Source organism: Bison bison, unplaced genomic scaffold, assembly GCF_000754665.1.
Source record: "Bison bison bison isolate TAMUID 2011002044 unplaced genomic scaffold, Bison_UMD1.0 scf7180017864291, whole genome shotgun sequence".
NCBI classification, from domain to species: Eukaryota; Metazoa; Chordata; class Mammalia; order Artiodactyla; family Bovidae; genus Bison; species Bison bison.
This window is the reverse complement of record NW_011494863.1, coordinates 4005733-4027144: the sequence shown is the minus strand read 5'-3', so window position 1 is coordinate 4027144 and position 21412 is coordinate 4005733. Positions and strand designations below refer to the sequence as shown.

The 21412-nt window shown below is 39.6% G+C and overlaps 1 protein-coding gene across 5 annotated transcripts in view; it reads right to left on the bottom strand.

Annotated features, from left to right (window-relative positions):
* Positions 1-21412, bottom strand: part of ARHGAP26 (Rho GTPase activating protein 26) — a 476468-nt gene that overhangs the window by 158396 nt on the left and 296660 nt on the right. For all 5 annotated transcript variants that reach the window (XM_010850441.1, XM_010850442.1, XM_010850443.1 and 2 more), the window contains 3 exons: positions 8156-8243; positions 6451-6509; positions 4818-4923 (listed from right to left, as the gene is read on the bottom strand). In XM_010850441.1, the coding sequence (XP_010848743.1) occupies positions 4818-4923; positions 6451-6509; positions 8156-8243 (253 nt within the window). The remainder of the gene's footprint in view (positions 1-4817; positions 4924-6450; positions 6510-8155; positions 8244-21412) is intronic.

Genomic DNA, 21412 nt, shown 5'->3' with positions numbered 1-21412 from the left:
TCCTTCATAACTTGCAGGGATGCCTGGAGGTACTCACACTAGATGGGCAACCCTTGATAACTTGTGGCAATGGAGTCTACATATTTTGACGAAGTCTCACTTGTATGCCAAGCATCTGCACCACAATATTCCGTGCATTCAACCATATTGCACTATGCATATAAATAGTGCATATTTAGTAAAAAAAAAAAAAAATTCATATATAAATGAACCCACACAGTTGAAACCCATGTTGTTCAGAGGTCAACTGCAATGCCCTTCTGCCTCTGGACAACCACTCATACTCATATGCAGAAATGCAATGTAACATCTTAATGATCTCGAGAGGGGCTAGCCAACACAGTGAAGTTGGCTGTGAGCAGGGCCACGGAAATAATGCAAGTACTTCATGAGCCAAGAAATTAACCAACCCTCTGGACTTATTTTGTGTAATGAGACAATAGATTCCCTTGTATTGTATAAGCCACTGTAAACTGGATTTTCTGTTTCTTGTGGCCCAAAGCATCTCAAATGATACAGTACTTCTTTGGAGAAGCAAGAAAAGGGCTCCCTGAAAACACCCTAGGAACGAAGGAATAGTTGCTTCAAAACAGAAAAGAGACTAAGATTTATGTCTCAGGAAGTGTTTTGGGAAAACCAGCTGTGAAAAGGTATTGTTAAGAGCCACTCCAGATGTAAGGAGAGCGCTTTGGAATCCTCCCATGCAGCATAAACACTGTAATAAAGTTCCAGTGAGCCACTGTGAATGCTATGTGTGGGGATAGACAACATACTTGGAATCATAATAATATGTAAACATCAGGGAACGACCATGAAATTAGTCTTTATTACTCATCCACTCTTATTTCCTTCTACATTTATAAGACTGGGGATTTTTTTTTGTTGTTGTTTTGCCCCCTTCCTACCTGATGAAAACAGAGACTCACATGATTGGAAGGGGAAGTCAGGAAACCAGGCTTAAAGAGGTTAAAAAATTTCCACAAGGTCCCACAGCCAGTTGGGGGCAATTTTCTTTATTATTAAAAATTCTTTGTGGGTGATTTTAGAACAAAATCATTTGCTGAACACTCAATTTAGTGAAAGGAGAATTGTAGAGACACGGGAAATCAAAACTGATTTTTTTTTTTTTTTAGTGATTACATTACACAAGTAAAATCTACTTTTTGAACTTGTTGCTCTGAGTTTCTTCTTCCTTATTTCTAATAGCCTCCTAAATTCCAATCCATTCCTCCCAAAATCATTTATCCCTCCTAGAAAACCCCTTCATATGGCCATTCTCGAGCCCAGTGATTCTCAAAAGATTGCATCTGGTTTACCGGGAAGTAAATCAGAAATGCAGATTCCCAGGCAGAGTCCAATTTAAAAGACTAAGGGTGGGGCCCAGCACTGTCCATGTAAACAAGCTCCCCAGGTGAGTGTAACTGTGCTTTGAAGCACATGACTCCAGACTGTAGGCTTGAGTCCATGTTCCAAATAGAAAACATCTAATTTTTACAGTAGATTTAAGCTGGAACAACAAAAATATGTGCAGAGCTGCCTATAATTTTTAGGTTCCCTCTGAGGTCTGAAACTGACCCAAGAGATCTGTGATTGGATGAACCCTGGTAATCATTTGCATGAGGTTTGGAGTTTTCTTTTCTTCCTTCTAAGACTTTTTCCCCTGGAATGCATTTCTAGTTGGGATTAAATACAAAATGTCTTAACTCTTCCTCCACAGCTAAAGGAAATCAATTTTAAAAAGTGTTTCAAGAGTGCTTTAAAAAGTACACAAAATATCTTCCCTTTGAACCAGACGCCTGGGACATACAGGGCAAAAGAGTAGGTAATGAGAGAAGTAAATGCCAGGTCTTCCAGCAGAACCAACCCTGAAACTAAAACTTAGAAAGGAAGCTGACTGTGAAGTAAGTGGACCAGAGGAACAATAGCTCAGGCATATCCTCGGATAAGTTTGAACCTGAGAAAATAGGAATGAAACAGACAAACCTCTTGTCCCTAGTTAACTTTCCCTTCTTGTTATATTTTAAAATAGGACAGTGTCGTAAGTGAGAATAGAGAGTTTATGTGGAATCTTAGACCTCCTCTGGGTGCCAAAAGACTTTCTTCAAACCTAAATAAATACTCCTTACTGGATTCAGCATGCATGCAGGCTAAGTCGCTTCAGTCGTGTCCAACATTTTGCGACCTATGGACTATAGCCCACTACGCTTCTCTGTCCATGGGAATCTCCAGGTAAGAACACCAGAGTGGGCTGCCATGCCCTTCCCCAGAGTATCTTCCCAGCCCAGGGATCGAACCCACATCTCTTATGTCCCCTCCATTGGCAGGCAGATGAGTAACACCACCTACTCATCTCCACAAGAGATTTTAAATCTAGAGCCGCCAGAGACCAAGAACACAGCACACTGAGAACAGGAGTCTGTGTGTCCTACCACCAGCTCTAACCAACTCCCACTTACAACCATGAGGGCAGGTCTATATGTAGATTTCTTAATGATTATATGACAAAGAACTGCCACAGAACCTCACAGGACCAAAAAAACATCGTTGTTAAGTATCAAAGATAATACAAAATGCTCCAGAAATGCTATAAAATAAATAACTCCAGCAACAAAATTGGTTTAAATTTGTTAGAAGGCAGAAAGTCAAGGTTACAACTTTAACATACACGTTCCAGCTGTACTTCTCCTTGGCTTAGGAACAAAGACTGAACTTCATGGGGTGGGAAGAGAAGAGGGTGGAACCAGAGGGACAAAGTGAAGCATCCACCAGAGATGAATAACCTCAAGGATTCAATACCCACCTTGAGGGTTTTGGATTTTTTAAATTTCTATTTATTTTTCTTTGAGGATCTCTAATGATCCTCAGGGCATTTTAAAAATGGGAAGATTCAGTTCTGGCTCTGCTGGATCACCACTGACTCTTGGTCTCTCTCAGTCCAATTAAATTCTCATCACAACTGCACAGCTTGAAATGCCTAACTTCTTTCGGCTGCTTCCTATCCTTTCTCCAGCTGCTCCCAGCAGGTATGGAGGCCTTCTAACACCCAGTGGCCATAAAGCAGTCACGAATGAGCAACACCACACATACTTGGCCAGAGGTTGTACCTAGAACTTTCTCTGTTCTGGTGCAGTCCATTCAAGTGTATAACTAACATCTAAACTAGCTTTTCCGTTTCGCAAATGCCTGACTGGGTTATGTGGAACAGGCACCACACGTCATCTCAGAGAATCTGGAATTACTTTTTAAAGCCCAGTTCTCATTATTTTCAACACACTTCATCAGGATTCTTTGACATCGGGGTTGGGGGGGGCATTCCCCTATTCTCGGTTATGCTTAATTGTTTTTGAACATACAAGTTTGACGTGGTATGGCAAGAAAAAAAATGTGGCTCAAAATAGAATACAGCAACCCTTGACTCTGCCTGACTGCTTCTCAGCAGCATGCAAACCACTCTTGTTTATTCATCATTAACATCTGAATAAATTTTATGGTAACATCTATACTCTCTCTCCAAAGTCAAGTGCTCAGTAGAAATATAGAGCTTCCTGGTAGCTCAGCTAGTAAAGAATCCACCTGCAATGCAGGAGACCCCAGTTCAATTACTGGGTCAGGAAGATCAGCTGGAGAAGGGATAGGCTCCCCACTCCAGTATTCTTAGGTTTTCCTGGTGGCTCAGCTGGAAAAGAATCCATCTGCAGTGAGAATGTCCTGGGTCCAATCCCTGGGTTGGGAAGATCCCCTGAAGAAGGGAACGGCTACCCACTCCAGTATGTGGCCTGGAGAACTCCATGGACTATACAGTCCATGGGGTTGCAAAGAGTTGGACGTGACTGGGTGATTTTCAGTTTCCACTTTCACTAGTAGAAATATGAAAACAAGCCATCATAATCTCCCTCAGCAAAGTATTTACCCAAAAGACATGACTTAATGGCAGAACAATGCATGCATAAGGGCTGGATTTACAATGTATCAGTTCCACAGAATGTCGAATTTATCAATTCAGGTTAACTGTTACAGTCTGTCTTTTCTTAGACTGTAGTCTCCAGTCAAGAACATCCATCAAAGTCAAGAGAAGGTTGGAACATACACATATGCAGTGGCTGATACAACAAGGGGTATCAGCAAGGCCAATCCCAAACAGGTCAAGCAACAGTAAACACACAAGAATTTCAAACGGTTCCAAGACTATAAGTATTCCTAGCAGGAACATCAAGTCCCCACTGACTTCCTCAGAAGGCAAATGGGCATTTGCCAATTCCTCTATTTTTTATACTACTTCAAGGGTTTTAACATACGTAACTTTTAAATTCAATGACATTATAGAGAAGAGGGAGACTACTACCCATATTTGACAGATGAAGAAACTACGGAATTGAGAGGTCAGTGGCTTGTCCAGGGCTAGTTAAGTGGCTTGTTAAGAACAGAATGAACTTTAGAATTCAGGCCTCTTTATTTCAAATCCAAGGTCTCTTGGAAATATGGTAACATATTCCTGTTTGCCCTCAATCATCACAAGAACATGTAACTGCTGAAAACTCTGCTTTGTGATCTGGTGACATGGACGACACACTTCTTGACTTCGATCATCACAAGGCCTGGCCATATGGGAGCCTCCTCAGCCTACCCTGCAAAGCACCCCCAGGTTGTGCTGCTGTGACCCACTGGAGTTAACATTTCACAGATTTCTTTCCTATGCCTTCAGCATCCCTGATGCAACAGTGAGAAAGGGAAACATAAGCAGAACCAAAATCAGTTTCTGTGCTAAGATAAGAACTTTCCAGGGCTGAAGAAAGACGGGCAATCAGTCGTAAACCTACTTTGCCAAGTGGTTCATTAGCAGCTGTAACATCTGCCGGTTTTTCTCTGGGAGCCGATGAACAAGGCTGTGGATTTCAGAGACCCGAGACTCCTGGTTCTCCAGCTCTGCAAAGGAAGGAGGGAGGTAACACTGGATCAGAGTTACAGCTAAATCAGTTTGCAAGACAAAAATCAGTGGAAAATAAAAGTGGGGCACAAGAGAGAGAAGATTTCTCACAGATAAGACCCTGTTCTGTGTACTCATGACTAGACTGACTGGATCTAGAAGTGCTTTTAATAATGGTTTCCCTGACAAAGTTCATGAAAAAATAAGACTGTCCAAAAAATCAAGCCAAGACGATGACATAAGGAAATGGAACCTCCTCACTCAGGAGTGGGAATAAATTTGAGAGTGGCTGGCTCCCTAGAGTGGCAACTTTGTTTCAAGGAAGGAAGGAACTTTATACACTCATTAAGTGATGAACAAATTGTACCTGAACAACACTGCAAGGGTCTCAAATATCAAAATAACATCTCAAGACTGCATCAAAGACATCAAAGGAAATGTCCAGTTATTTCCAAGTCACATGAAACAACCAGCCATGGAGAAGAAAGGAATGGCAGATAAAATAAGGAAATGTTTCTGCCAACCTGTAACCTAAATCGTGATCTGTCACATTCTAATGGTTGCACTTGGGTACGTGGCTTCATGTCTCTGGGAAACAGATTGATGGCACTCACCACACCTATTTATAGCTCTGAGGTGAGTTTTAATTAAAGAATGGTTGCTATGAGTTTGAAATTTCTCTGAGAAAGAAATCACATAAACACCATCTTTACTTTCAGCCTTCTCCCAGGTCTTTCTCCTGTTTTATGGGGGCCACTCTGCATGGATAAGGCCACCAGGACACAAGGTATTCTTTAAAGGGGCCAGTAGCAGCTACCAGTGTAAACAAACTCAGATGGCTTAAAGGAAGCAAGGAAAAGCACATACTACGGACATAACAGCACGGTGGGGATTTGTGCCAGATTTAAATCTGATAGAGAATCTTACTTCCCCTTACAGGAGCCCTGCCCCACGTAGAAAGATTCCAGTATGCTTAGGGTAGCTTGCACCTAATCCCTATGTATTTTAATACCAGTAATATAACGCCCAGGCTTGCATGATATAGCTGAAGACTGACCAGAAGCTGTAAATGCCAGCCATGATGGAAAAGAGGACTGAGAAGTTATATAAACGGTGTCGGATTCAGGGAAACATCCCGTGATCAATTTAGGTAATGGGCAAAGTCTGAGTCGTTCCGAAAAATGTTACCTCCAGGGCCGGCAAAGGCCCCAGGAGTTAGAACTCCAATAATCAAAACTACAAAGTCAAATTTGCTTTTTTCACCTCACCCCTTCCCTGTACCACTACCCCCCAACTACTCACTTCTGAAGCTTTTCCCCTCTACTGTAAACTCAGTACGCTCACAGGGTCCTTAGCAAAACCCGACTGGGTTTTGCTTTCATTCTGTGACAATCTTATGAGTGTGAATGTGGGTAGTTTACACACAGAATACAAGGGGTTAGGTAATACTTATTTGGGGATACTTTTCTTTGAAATAGACAAATTTATTCCCTTTCCCTTAAAATTGTGGCAAATAGAAAACTTACTTGCTGCTTTAATGAAACTTCTTTGAAACTGGTACATCATGAGTGGTCCTGGAAGCATTCTGGAATAAAAGGATATACACTAGTCAGTTTAACAAAAGCAATCCTATTCCCACTACCCACTGTGTTACATTTCTCAAAGACAAAGATCATGGGCAAACAAAAGCAACTCAGTTTAGTTCAACTTAGTTTCCCCTTTGAGAGGGTCCTGAGATTTCACCTGAAATGTTCATTCTTTCTCCTTTTTTAAGGGAACAGACAAAACTTACGTTTCACAGTCACAAACCAGAAAAGTGCTAATGCAGAAGTCTAGCACAAATTGAGAGATTTCCTTTTCAGTCAATGACTCACCCACAACAAGAGCATTTTAAGATATGCCTGAAATACAGGCAACTAACCCAACATTTGCAATCATCAGCTCTTAAACTCTTGTCTTCCTGGCAGCTTGTTATTAATCACTTCATCTGGAAACACTATGAGAGACTTTTGTAGGGGTTTTTATAGCAAATTCACTATGGAGTATTGCTCCAGTATGCCAAAGGGTTAGAACCCTTAGTATTAGGCATGACAGAATCAAATTTTACCTGCTATCATAAAAAATATATATATTTTATACATACTATTAGCTAATCAATATCAAGATGCACAGATAAGTGCACAGATAACCTCTAGCATCTAGGCTTTATGTAATCTATTATGGTAATATTTGGAATATGTTTAACTGTAAACTTGAGTATTTTTACTGATAGTCCAAACAATAAGCTTCTCAACAGATTATCTATGGTCCTTGGTTCAGATTTCATTTTATTTTCATTGGATCCCCTGATTCAACTCTTAGTCATCACTTACATGACATCTTATTCTTGATACCAAGAGCCTCCCAGCAATTCCCCAACAGCCAATAAAACTGGCATCACCAATTCCTTTTCTGTGGCTTTCGAGCCAAGTAAATCTTAACAAACTTGTACAAATGCTTATGTAATTCACCATTATAGTTCTCCTCTTTCTTTATGACTAGACCCCCACTTTCCTGTTCAAGAGGGACCACAGTGGAGAACTATAGCATCCCTATGCTTCACATCTAGCATGCCTTTCAGTCTACTTGGAAACTGAGATGTGAGCAGCTAGTCAATCACCCACTCCCTTAATAACCAAGGGAAGGGTAGGAGGCAGCAGGAGTAACACATGTATTATTACAAGAAAAGCAGTCTTCTTGTCAATGAAGTCATATTTTCCAATCTAAGCAGAAGGAGTTAAAAAGGAGTACCATTAAAGTTCTCATTTTTAAGGAGCAACATTAGCAATACACTGTATCCATGCAAGGTGCAGAACTCTCAGAATACACAGGGTATGTAATCACGCATTCTCAACACAATGGGATCCGTGATTCCTTGTTTTCTTAGCTGATTACCCAAGCATTACAGGAAATACCATATTTGAGGCTCTGTTAAAGGCTGATCATGAGTAGCTTCTCAAAAAGAGCAAAGCTTCCTAAATCACTCATGGCACCGTTGCACAATGGCAATCCATCAACTCTGGATGATTTATAATTGGTTTGACCAGCTGAGCTAATTGCACCCACACATAAGCTGTTTCCACATCTCAAACTCCCACCCAACAGTCCTCTGGAGGCTGAAAATAAAACTGCTTTCTTCTTGATTGCATGATAACAAGCTGGCACCATGCCCTGCAAATGGAAAGTCCCTACCTTAGGTAGGTCTTCAAAGCGCTAGTGATGGTCTTTATCTCCCACTCGGCACAGATATCCATTTCTGTTTCAGAAGCTGTTTTGGGGTCTAAAGAGAAGACAAGACAATGGGTAAAACAGAGCAGAAAATATAGCTAAAAGACAACCATACATAAAAGCATTCAACCTCCCTACTAAACAAGGAAATCCAAAGTAAAAACAAAAATGACAGCTAGTTTTTCCTGACGGAATTATAAAACTGTTTAAAAATCCAAATATCTACTGTTGGCAAAAATGCAGTGAAACTGATCCTCTCAGAAACTGCTGGACGCATATGAATTAGTGCAAGAGATGTGAGAAGAAATTTGGCAATATATATCAAGTCCTAAAAATGTTTATACACTTTGAAACAGTAATCCCACTTCTCACAACCCATCCTCAGGAAATTAGATAAGACATGAGAAAGTTACATACACTCAAAATGTCCAACCTACACTACTCTTGATAACACCAGAATACATTTTAAAAGAACAACCTAAACAGTCAATGATAGAATGATTAAATTAATCGTGGTCTATTCCTGATGGAATAGCATGCTACATTTACATGAAAATGATAACTACATTGCAAAATGGAAAATGCCTGAATTATCATGCAAAGTCAAGCAAAAAAAAAAAAAGATTTAAAGTTTTGTGAGAAACTCAAATGAATGAAAGCTGAAAGACAATATTGTAAAAAGAAAAGCGTGGTTGGAGAGTGGCAGAATTGTGTTGTTTTTTTTTTAAACTATGACTTGATTCCATTACTTATATATCTTAAATTGCCCTAAACCAAGATGTGGGAAAAAAAAAAAAAACACCGTAATTATATCAACTCCTGATCATTTCTTCGTTTCTTCTGTGTATACTTCCAAACAAATCTGTGTATTTCAGATAAATGTATACTGTAAAAGAAGAGATAATTCTTGTAGTCTTTCTGAGCAACACACAGGCAGGCAAGAGAGGCAGAGGCTGGGAAACATGAACTGTTTCATAAACCAGCAGAAACCTGGATTCTGGCTGGCAAGAAGTCAGAAGCACAGTCTCTCAGTGCATTGAATGGACAATCCAACTTCTAGCAATTTGCCTCCCAGCTCCCATTGCCATTTCTTTCTGCACAGCAGTTCAGTTCCTTTTTAGCTGGGCTGCTACCCTTTTCTTACACCTACTCCCCATGCTCAGGTGAGGCCCCAGTCTTCCAGGTTGGGGGGTGAGGAGAGGATGAGATGTCTCTGAACCCGGGGACTGGTTCAGGGATGGTCCAAGACCTAAGCCAGGCCAGTCAGCATGAAGTCCAGGACTTCTCTAGGAAAGAAGAAAAGGCACTCGCTGTGCACCTGGGGGATGATACTGCTGCTCTGAATGCCACCACGTGGAGCCTGAGAGTACAGTCTGACAGACAAAGCCACGGGGAAAGGCTGAGAGTCTGGATGACATGGTTTGAGCCCCTGTAGATCACCATGCCTTTTTAATCAAATGAGCCAAAAAAGTCCCTTTTTGCTTAAGCCAGTTAAGGTCAGGTTCTCTGTTCTTTACAATCCAAAGAGGTCTAAATGCTGTAGCAGGTAAATGGAGACAGCAACCAGACTCTCTCTTTCTGGACAGTCTCAGAAGAAAAGAGGATCCTCCTGCAGGACCCACAGCCTTGCAGCTGGAAATGAGTCCACAGGTGGGCATGACACATTTTCCATTTACTTTCATCCTAGTAAGAAGAGGTCAAAAATCATGAGTGGCTTAAGGATTTAGGCCCTAATCCCCAAGTAAGGGCACAAATCCAGTTGGTATCTACTGCTCTCAGTGTGTTCTGACAGGGCCCTGGTTCAGTAAATGTTTGGCTCCGAATGGCATAACATTAATTCTTTTCTGGCTTTGCCATCTTACACTCCCTTAACGGTTAGTTTCTTCCTGTGGAAGTGTAGGTACCAAACAACTTTGCTTACCATGACCTTCCTCCCTCCCCATCCCCAAGACACATGGAAAGCTGCCACAGTGCATGGTTCTTGGAGGCAAGACAAACGTTACTGTACATTTTTCTGAGGAACAAACCAACTTCTACCCAAGAACAGTGAACATGACACTAAATAAGCAGCAGTTGGCAGGTCTGGGAGTTGTGAACTGTTCCATGAACCACATTTAGCAAACTAATGATTAGCTTCCACTTATTCGGGCTCTGTAACCATAGGAATATTGCGTAACATTACAGAGAGGAGAGTCAAATTACAGCCAGGCTAAAGGGCTTTTTATAGCACTGATGAGGCAAAGTTCATAACTTGAGTACGTTCATTTTAATTCATTTAATGTCCAAACTAAATTGAATACAGCCTCCCAAACTACCCCATTTTCAGAAAGAACTGATACCCCTCCCTACCAAAGTGCCCCTCACTTACGGAAGCTTTCTGGCAGCACCTGCATATGATACAGAGACATAATTGACAATTTCCTTCATAACTCAGCACATTTCTTTCCACCAGGTCACTTGCTGATTGTGGACTTAGTAACACTGACCTAAGCTAGAGGAGCAGTCCAATGTACAGAAAGGTATCACATAGGTAGAGGCATTTCCTCTTCAACCTACTCCCTGCATGAATTCAGAAAAGTAGGAGATATGGGTTGGAAGTGATGGTTACAAGGGGGGAATGGTCTTAGAAATGTCATACTGGATCACAGAAGATCCAGTGATCCACTGTTGTGCTGTTGACAAAGTTACTAGGGATCTTCTGAGTGAAGGGATTAGGAAAGTCACCAATACATGACTAATCTCCTAATGCTACATTATAATGTATGCATATTAAAATATTTTCTCTTTAACTGTGAAGGTAATACACGCATGGGGTAAAAAAAAAAAAAAAACACACACACACACAAAACAAATACATATACATCAAAAGCAAAACTTCCCCTGCTAGAGGTGACTCAATACCAGTTTTGTCACCAACACAGTATGCTAAGGCTAATGCTAAGTCGCTTCAGTCGTGTTCAACTCTGTGCAACCCCATAGACGGCAGCCCACCAGGCTCCGCTGTCCCTGGGATTCTCCAGGCAAGAATACTGGAGTGGGTTGCCATTTCCTTCTCCAATGCATGAAAGAGAGAGTGAAGTCGCTCCAATGCATGAAAGTGAAGTCGCTCAGTTGTGTCCGACTCTTAGCGACCCCATGGACTGCAGCCCACCAGGCTCCTCTGTCCATAGATTTTCCAGGCAAGAGTACTGGAGTGGGGTGCCATTGCCTTCTCTGCCAATACAGTATATTAACGCATGTATATGGAATTTAGACAGGGTAACGACGATCCTACAATCAAGGCAGCAAAAGAGACACAAATGTAAAGAACAGACTTTTGGACTATGTGGGAGAAGGCGAAGGTGGGATGATTTGAGAGAATAGCACTGAAACACGTATATTACCATATGTAAAACAGATGACCAGTGTAAGTTCAATGCATGTAGCAGGGCACTCAAAGTCAGTGCTCTGGGACAACACAGAGGGATGGGATGGGGAGGGAGGTGGGAGGGGGGTTCAGGTTGGGGGGACACATGTGCACCCGTGGGTGATTCATGTCGATGTATGGCAAAAAAACAGCACAATATTATAAAGAAATTATCTCCCAATTAAAATAAATTAATTAAAAACAAAATACCAGCTTTGTGCATGTGTATGTGATCTCTAGCAGTGTGTAGATGAACAAGCAGTTAAGTGACTATGTACAGCTTTCTAAAACCACAAATGGAAGCACCCTCTAGACGCCATTCTGTGCACTGCTATTTTCATTTCATAATATCTTAAGAAATAGTTTCCTATTAGTAGACAAATGTATCTAACTCACAGTACTTCACTGTACCATACTTAACGCCCCCATTCAAAGAGATTCAGGTTGTTCCCTAGATTTTGCTATGGTAAACAATGATATAAACCACTGTTCCCTTGTAGATTATCTTACCTACAGAAAAAATTCCTCTAAGTGGAATTTCTGAGTCAAAAAGAAAGTGCATTTTTAATTTTGAAAGATACTGTTCAACTACCTCTCAGAGGTTATACCATTACATTTAAGAATGAGTGTGACTCCCTCAATTCCTTGACAACAATGAAGAATCAAACAATTTGATCTTAGTCACTCTGATAGGTTAAAGAAAAACAGGTCATCTACTTTAATTTGCATTTCTGTCTGAGCAGGAAAATTGAGAATCCTCTCTTGCATGTGTGTTTTAAAGTCAAATTTACTGAAGTATAACTCACCTTTTTAAAGTATACAGTTCCATGATTTTTGACAAATATATATATTCATGTAACCACTGCCACAATCAAGATATAAGTCATTTTCCTCACACCCTCTCCAAACTCTCTTGTGCCTCTTTCTCCACAGTCACTCCCCTCCCTCCATCTCCAGCCCCTGGCAACCCCTTTCCATGGCATAATACTCATGAAATTCACCATGTTCCTGCATATACAAGTAGTTCAATACTTTTATTACTGAGTAGTTTTCAATTTTATGGGCATATCCACTGCCTAGTTGAAGGAATTTGTGCTGTTTTCAATTTTTGACTGTTATGAATAAAGCTGCTATAAATACTTGCAATGGGTCTTATGAACTACTTTTTTGTCTCCTGAGTAAATACTCAGGGGTAGAACTGGGTAAAAATATGTAGGAGTAGGTCATATGGTAAATATGTTCAACTTTATCAAACCTATCAAATGGTTTCCAAAACAGCTGGGCTACTTTGCATTTGCAGGAGCCAACAGGAGAACTCTAGTTGCTGCATATATTTGTCAACCCATGATACAACCATGTGTTTAATTTTGAAATTTTAGCTCTATTAGGTATGTAGAAATAACTCATTTTTAAAATTTGATTTTCCTTAATGACTAATGATGTTGGTCATCTTTTTATGTGCTTTTTGGTCATCTATATATTTTCTCTGGTGAACTATTTGTTTAAATCTTGTGTCCATTTTAAAAACTGAATTGCAAGTTATTTTTAATACATTCAGGCTATAAATCATTATTAAGATATATATTTCACAAATATTTTCCCTTGATCTGTAACTCGTCTTTTCTTTTTCCTAATATATTTTAAAGAGCAGATTTTTTAAAAAAAGGATAAGGTTCAGTTAATCAGATTTTTCTTTCATGGTTCCCGCTTTTTGTGTTCTAGCCAAGAAATCTTCTCTAAAACAAGATAGCAAAGATAGATTCTCTCCTAAATCTTGAAGTTTAACAGTTTTATCTCTTAGGTTTAGGATCATTTGCCTATTTTGAGTCAATTTCTGTACATAGTTTAAGATAAGGGTTGAATTTCTTTTTCCTCATATAGATGTCCAATTACGTTAGTACCATTCGTTGAAAGGACTGTCGTTTCCCCCACTAAACTACTTTGACATCTTTATCCAAATTAAATGACCATATATATGTGGACCCTATTTCTGGATTCTCTGGCCTGTTCCACTGATCTATATGTCATTCCTTACCATACAGTCTTGAATTTCCTGCATATAAACATTAGTTGTATTTTGTTTTTTGTCTTTTTCTAAAATCTTGAGTCTTTCACAATATTCATTCTCCATTACATCTTTGAGAAAGATATTTATGTAAATATACTATCTTCGCTAAGAATACTATCCTTTAAGTCTAAAGAATTAAGATTTTTTTCTGTTTATCCTATAGGCAATTCTTTTAAGACTAGATTCGATGCTTAGCAACTTGATAAGCAAATCTGTTTATCAAATTATTTTCTGATTATAAAAGCTGTACCTCTTAAAAACTTTAATCATTTTCCATATCTAGTGCTTAAGAATCCAGAATATCTATAGCCACATCTGTTCTAAGACCCAAATGCTGTTGCTGTCTCATGTCTCTGTCTTAGAAGAACCTGCCTGAAGCATCCCTGTAAGCAAAGGTGACGGTGGGTGGAGCAGAGAAGAAGGGGAGTGTCCATCTGTGGCCTCCGTTCTCTAGGAACTTGGGACTGTGGTGAATAGTGCCCTTACTAGCTCTCAGATGGGTCAATCCTCCATCCAAACAGTATACTAGCTCCCAGTTCTGGTCAGCATTTGTCTGCTCTCCTTTACTGTTAAGTAAAATTGGAAGTGCACAATGTCAGGGCTTCTTCTCTGCTAGTCTTCAAAGATTTGGGGCCGTTTCTGCAAGCCTTTACATCTTAGAAGTTGTCATAAGCATATCTATTACTTCAGCATTTCTTCAGAAAGAAGCTTTGCTTGCTTTTATTTATGATACTCTGTGAAGGGTGTGAGAAAGGAAAGGCACAGAAAAAAGGCCCCAGAGGAGTCAGAAGGATGGTTCATGGTTGGATTAGAGTTCAGAGAGTGAGGCACGCTACTGTGACCTGGTGCTTTAAAGCATAGCAATTCAAACCTTCCATGTGTTCTCTGTAGCACTAACCTTAAATATTAGTTAAAAAAAAAAAAACCCAAAAGACAAAACAGGATAAAGTTACAGGATAAGAAGAAAAAAAAGAGCAACACTAAACTTGCATTCCCTCAACATCACTGTGAGAAACTATAAAGACACACACACACACACACACACACACACACACAGGGACAGAAAGTTTCAACAGCACAGAAAATAAGGCTCACAATCAACATTCTACTTGTCCCTAGAGGATCATCCACCAGGCAGAGTTCAGGAGAAGCCCAGAGGAAGACCCACCTTGGGGAACTATGTGATGGGTGACTGCTTTCTGCCCGCTCTGAGGTACAGCCCACACTACCCCAGGGAGGGGGGCCACGCTGCGCTGCACCCATCCCACCACAGCACAGCTCAGTGTCGAGACTGCAATCCAGGCAGTGAGATGAGACTGTGACAGAAGTGGAGGTGTGTCTGCTTATACAAAAGGAAGTGAATTCAGGAGGGGAAAGTTCTAGAACAAATATGAGAATGACAAATGAATAACCACAGCATACTTCAGATTAACCAGGAAGTAACTCCACTTCACTCACAACCACGACCAACCAGAACCAGGAGAAACCTTTTCATGAGTACAGGTAGGTCCACACTAAATGAAAAATTTCAGAGTACCAGAAACGTGGATGGAATCATGTATAATAGTGCTCTAATTTCATGTGACAGGATGGTTCTAATAGGAATCATGAAAACAGCAGCAGAATAAGGAGAGTCTACTCACAATGAATTCAACTGCAAAGGTTTATAACCACTCTGTGTTCAGGTGGATTTAAAAAGAAGATTAAAAAGCTGATAAAATACTTGTTCACATAAAACACAGAAACCAAAGCACTCAAAAACATTTCAGAAAGCATCTGTTCTACATTATAAATAAAATTCAGAAAAATATGGATGCTGTGAAATAAGACATCAAAGCAAAAAAAAGACACATTGAAATAATAAAGGTGAAATGTAGAAGGCAGAAAGGTAGAAATGAAAAGAGCTAAAATAAGTCAGTAAAAACACTGATAATTCAATTAACAAATTAAAACATGCATTATAAATAGCAAAAAAAAAACAGCCCCCAAAAAATTAAAACAAATGGCATGGATATGGGGTGCAAATTTTAGAATGTTTGCTTATGATGCAAAGAATCAAGACAGAAAGCAACATTAGAAGGATGAAAAATGAAGATAATTTATGTTTTTAAAATATTAAGAATTGAAGAATTCTTAATATTAACAAACAGAAAGAGAATTTGCTTTTCTTAGAGAATTTGCTTTTCTTTAGAAAACCATGTGTGAAAACTCCTTCACTGGACCCCAATATGTATAAGAGAAGGACTAAATGGTGATATTTAAAGCAATGGAGGGACTTCCTTGGCAGTCCAGTGGTTAAGACTTAAGTGATTAAGGGTGTGTGGGTCTGATTCCTGGTCAGGGGCCTAAGATCCCACATGCCTCTCAGCCAAAAAAACCAAAACACATATCAAACAGAAGCAATATTATAACAAATATAATAAAGACTTCAAACAAGGTTCACATCAAAAAAAACATGTTTAAAAAATAAAATAACAGAAAGGGAAAATTTTCCTCCTCATTGACATATGGTTACTTGTCAATTGCGTAAGTATTTGAGGAAAAGGAGGGTTAGTTTTCATTCTTCATGGATATATTTCACATGGATTTTAAGGAAAACAAAATTTTTGCAGTCCTAGAATGGGGAAGGTCTTTTAGGCACGATCCATCTATGAAAAAGACTAGGACTTCATAAAAATATTATAAATATTCATAAGACAAAACAAAAACAAAAGTACCCATATAAAGTTCAAAATAAATTATAATCTGAAAGAAAATATTGGTAATATAGCTTCCATATATAAGAATGTCTTAAAATTAAAAGATGAATACATCCATAGAAAACTGGCTGACAACACAAATAGGCAATTCATAAAAGAATAAATATCAGCAAGAAACCTAGAAAAAAAAGGCCAATCTCACCCAGAATATTTTTTTAAATACTTATAATTTATATGCAAAAAAGTAACAGAGAATGGTGTGTAGTAAAGGATACTCTGACAGCAAGTTTGGGAATATCAATTAAAGGCCTTAAAAACATGTACATACCTTGACCCAGAAATTCAACATCTTAAACTCTAAGGAAATAATTAAATATGCATATAAAATTTAAAATAACAACAGCTAGCATTTATTGACTAACATATAGAGACTTTGGACTCAGCAACCCACAGCCATCTTTTATTTAATCCTCTCTTTATTACAGAGGCAGAGGCTATTATTACAGATAATGAGACAGAAGACTAGATGGGCTTAAATAATTTGTGCAAAGTCAAATGGACAAGCAGTTTAATTATAACTTGCTCAACTCCAAAAGGCATGCTCATAACCTATGCTATCCTGCTTCTGTGGGGATGATCACCTGAGCACTTTCTAGAATCATGAAGAACTGAAAGTAACCTACAGATCTGAGAAGAGGAGGCTAATTAAAATATTATAGTACATCTATACAATACGTGACCAAAAAAACCCCACTGTACTTTAGAAGAATGTAACAGAAAACAGACATTATACTGTTATGTGAAAGAAGATTGCTAAAAAACAACATATATGCACCATGTGATTTCTTAGCATTTTTTGTTATATGATGGAACACTACATTTAAAAGGTGACAGTAATATGATAAAATAGTCAATAAAGATTATAGTCTGAAAGACTTTTATTTCTTCTTTGCTACTATGACTTTTAATCAGAAAAAAGTATTTAAAATCTGTACATGAAGAGACAGACATATACTGAACATGCATAGACAGAGCTATCTATATTTTTTAAATGCTGAGTCTAACTTTAGAAAGATTTACCTTCACTTAACATTCAGGGGGAGAAAAAAACCCAACAGTACACACATGGAAGCCACTCTATTTCTAAGCAGCTGTAAATCTTCTTCCTCTTGACGCTCTTCAAAGACATGGATCAAGGGCAGCTCTTGGGATGACACTAGCAGAAGGCCACAAAGCATATGCTATGAGAAATTCTGGCAGGCATTCTTAAGAAACGCGATTCTGCAAAATACAGTGTTTTCAAAGTCTGGCTCTTCTATTCCTCCTCCTACCTAACATCCCCCAACTTGAAGCAATCAAAGGAAGCTTCTGGTTTTGCTTAATTCTAACTCTCATTTTCAATAATAAAAATGCACTCTTCCACTTTGAGAGACTCTGACCAATAATCCAAATCTTAGTACCTGGTACATAATACAGCATCCAGTGAATACAGAATGAAGGAATAGTGACTGAATGGTTCATACTCAGCCCAGCCATGTCAGGGAGAGGTTTTGGAGTATGAATTATATTTTTTTACACTCTTGGCTAACCCAGTCTAGTACAAGTATGAAGAGCTGATGAAGACAGACACGGCCCTGCCTTCAGGTCTGGAATTTCTCTGGCCTAATGGGTGATCCCTCAGTTCCAAGAGCCAAACTGTTCAACTTAATTGACAGTGAGAATCCCAGATATCCTTCTCAACACTTTTGATTAGATCTTGTACTGTGGTCACCTCTCAGCTCTGGTTGAACCTCAGTCTGGAATCCAGTCTATCTGTAATGTCCTCCTGGCAGAGACAGCTGGCCTTGTGACTTTCAGCTGTTGGTTATTAGTTTCTCATGACATTTCTCAGATGTTCATGATTATTTTGTCTGTCCCTAGGAAAACTGACAAAGCGAGCAGGACAAATATCTTGTTCAAAGGTCACTAAGTGAAGTGATAAAAACAAGATCTTTTCATACCACTCTTTGCTTAGCACACGTGAGCTAAGATGGTTGGTTCTCTTTTAAATTAGCAACCCCGTCTAAAATGTCGTATTTCTTTTCATTAGTGTCATCTTACACAATCATCTGCTGCCTCTGAAATCTCTCTGCCCCTTTGACTCCCGTGTATTTAGTTGGTTACAAGGTCCTGTTGATTCTCTTTCTCCAGTCCTTTTGAGGCTGTGCTTTCTTCCTGACCTCAGAGCAGCTCTCTGGTTCAGCAGTTGATCGTGCATGCTCTGCCTAATCTATCCCAACTGTCTTATTCCTCCATGTGTTTCCAAGATCACATGCATGCTCCACATTGCTGCCAGCATTATTTGCCTAAAACTAGCATCTGATCAAGTTACATCTATGTTGACCATATACTTTTTAAAAAAATCACCCAGACGTATTATTCCAATAGGCACTCTCCCATCATTCTATTAATAATCCTGCTCAGTCCCCAAGAGTCTATGGACCAACCCCCTTCCCACCCCACCCCTGCACACCCACCAACCTCCCAGAGGTGGTGTGGGATCAGAGACACGCAAAGGATCCAGGCCATTGGGATCTATCTGCTGTAGGTCATGCAACTGGCCTGAAGACTATGAAATGAATCACACAGATGGCCCCATATGGATCAAAGTCCATCCTTGGGACCTTCTGTGAAGAAGATCAAGAAAGACACTCTCCACTCACTGATGCAAGTTCCAAGGACCACTGAGGCTGGTTTATCTATGAACCTTCCTGCAGAGAATACAGCAGAGAATATAGGAAGACAAGGGCTCACAGATAATCAGACACCAGAAAAAAGAAATGGGAAAGGCTGCAACAAATGTTGAGCCACCAGACCATGCCATGCTTCTGCCATCTTGAACTCACCAGTAATGTGAGCAAATAAATGCCTATTCTGAACTGTCTTCTTGACACTTTTGTGTAAAAAGAGTACTCACACAAACAACTCCACTACTTTGAAAATTTAATAGCATCTTACTTCCTACAGAGAAAAAAAAGCCCCTGAACTCAGAACAATATTCGAGTTCCTCAATCAAAGGGGCTATCTCAGATTTCCAGCTTTAATTCTCCTATTCCAGTCTTAAGTATTTTCAGATATTAAAATAATAATAATGAAATGAATACTCTTGGTTCATAACATTTCCTGAATCTGAATTATACTTCTGTTCCCCCTCCACTACTCAGACCTTCAGACCCAGCTCCCACTGGGCACCAGCACCATATCTTACATAACAACTTTCATAAGCAAGCATAACTGCCCCCTAACTGGATACTCTGTGAACAAGGAATGACTCTACAAAGTTTCACCTCTAGCACCTGACCATCTCCTTCAGAGAGCAGACACTCCACAAATGTATGTAGCTCTGACTGGAAATGAAAGACTAAGGATAGATACCTGTTAGACTCTTCATTCTTTCTTACATTAGAACTTTTCAAAAATCAACCGTATTACTGTACAATCCAGCAACTGCACTCTTGGGCATTTATCCTACAGAAACAAATTAATCTTCATTACTTTGCCATTTTATACACTGTACAAAAACCTGTACAGTGTTTACAGCTGTTTTGTTCGCCCCCAGAGTAGAAACAATCCAGTCATCCTTCATCGGATGACTGGCTAACAAACTCAGGTGCATCTACACCATGGAATATTACTCAGCAAAAGAAAAGAACTCTTCATACACAAGACAACTTGAACAAATCTCAAAGGAATTTTGCTGACTGGAAAAAACCCAATCCCAAAGGTCAAACAGTATATGATTCCATTTAAATAAAATCCTTGAAATGACACCTTCATTCTTATTTTTTGGGCCTCCCTGGTGGCTCAGACAGTAAAGAATCTTCCGGCAATGCAGGAGGCCTGGGTCTGGAAGATCCCCTGGAGAAGGGAATGGCTACCCACTCCAGTATTCTTGCCTGGAGAATCCCATGGACAGAGGAGCCTGGCAGGCTATGGTCCATGGGAATGCAAAGAATTGGATACGACTGAGTGACTAACACCTTCTTCAAAATGACAACAAATGACAACAATCACAGAAACAGAGAACAGATTAGTGGTTGCCAGGAGTTAAGGATGGGGGTGAGGTGGGAGGTGAGGCAGATGAGGGCAGCCATAAAACGGATGCTTGTGGTGACTGACCTGTTCTGTATCTTGATCACATCAATATCTTGGCTGTGATACTGTATTATAATCTACTATTAAAGTGGGTTAAAGTACCCAGGATCGCTCTATTTTATGTCTTGTAACTGCACGTGAATCTACAATTATCTCAAAATAAAAAGCCTAGTTTAAAAAAAAAAAACACAAAAACACTAGCTATATCTCAAATCTGAACCAAAAATTAGATTCTCAGTGCAAGAGTACCTCACAAACAATCATAGTTTCCAACAAAAGATCTCACAGCAGCTATCATACATTAGAGTTTTGCTTAAAAGAGGTGAGAAGAAAAGAGAATTTTCCTGATAAATATGAAAGAAGAGTTTTCTTTACACATAAAAATTATTTTCAGAAACTGGGATGGCAAAATGAAATGACAAGTACTAACAAAGAGAAGTGTCCCAGCCCAAAACACTGAGCGTGGACCCTGAGCAAGTCTATATCTAACAGGGCATAGCTGGACTTCCATGGGGAGGTGTAAGAGCCACCAATCTGTGGAATCTGATCCGTTTGCCATTTAGAGCCATGTGACTCACCGAGGCTGCCTGCATTCATATCTAAAAATACAGGAAATCTGCAGCCTAGGCAAATTTGGCTCATTGGCTCAGGGCTTTTTGATTCAAATGCTGCACATTTAGAGATAGTGGTTTTATATTTATACCAGCCAGCTGCAAAGGAGGTTCTGCTGCTCAAATGACAGAGACTAGGTGGAAGTCTAGAAGCAAAGAGGATCAAACTTCTTTGCTTCTATACATTTATCTGGAAGTCACAGGATGACACCTTCTCAGTCACTGGGAACATGAGATCTGAAGTTCTCTGCAGGCTAGAAGGATGAGCTTTCTCGGGGAAAATGGGTGTGCCCCATGAAATGC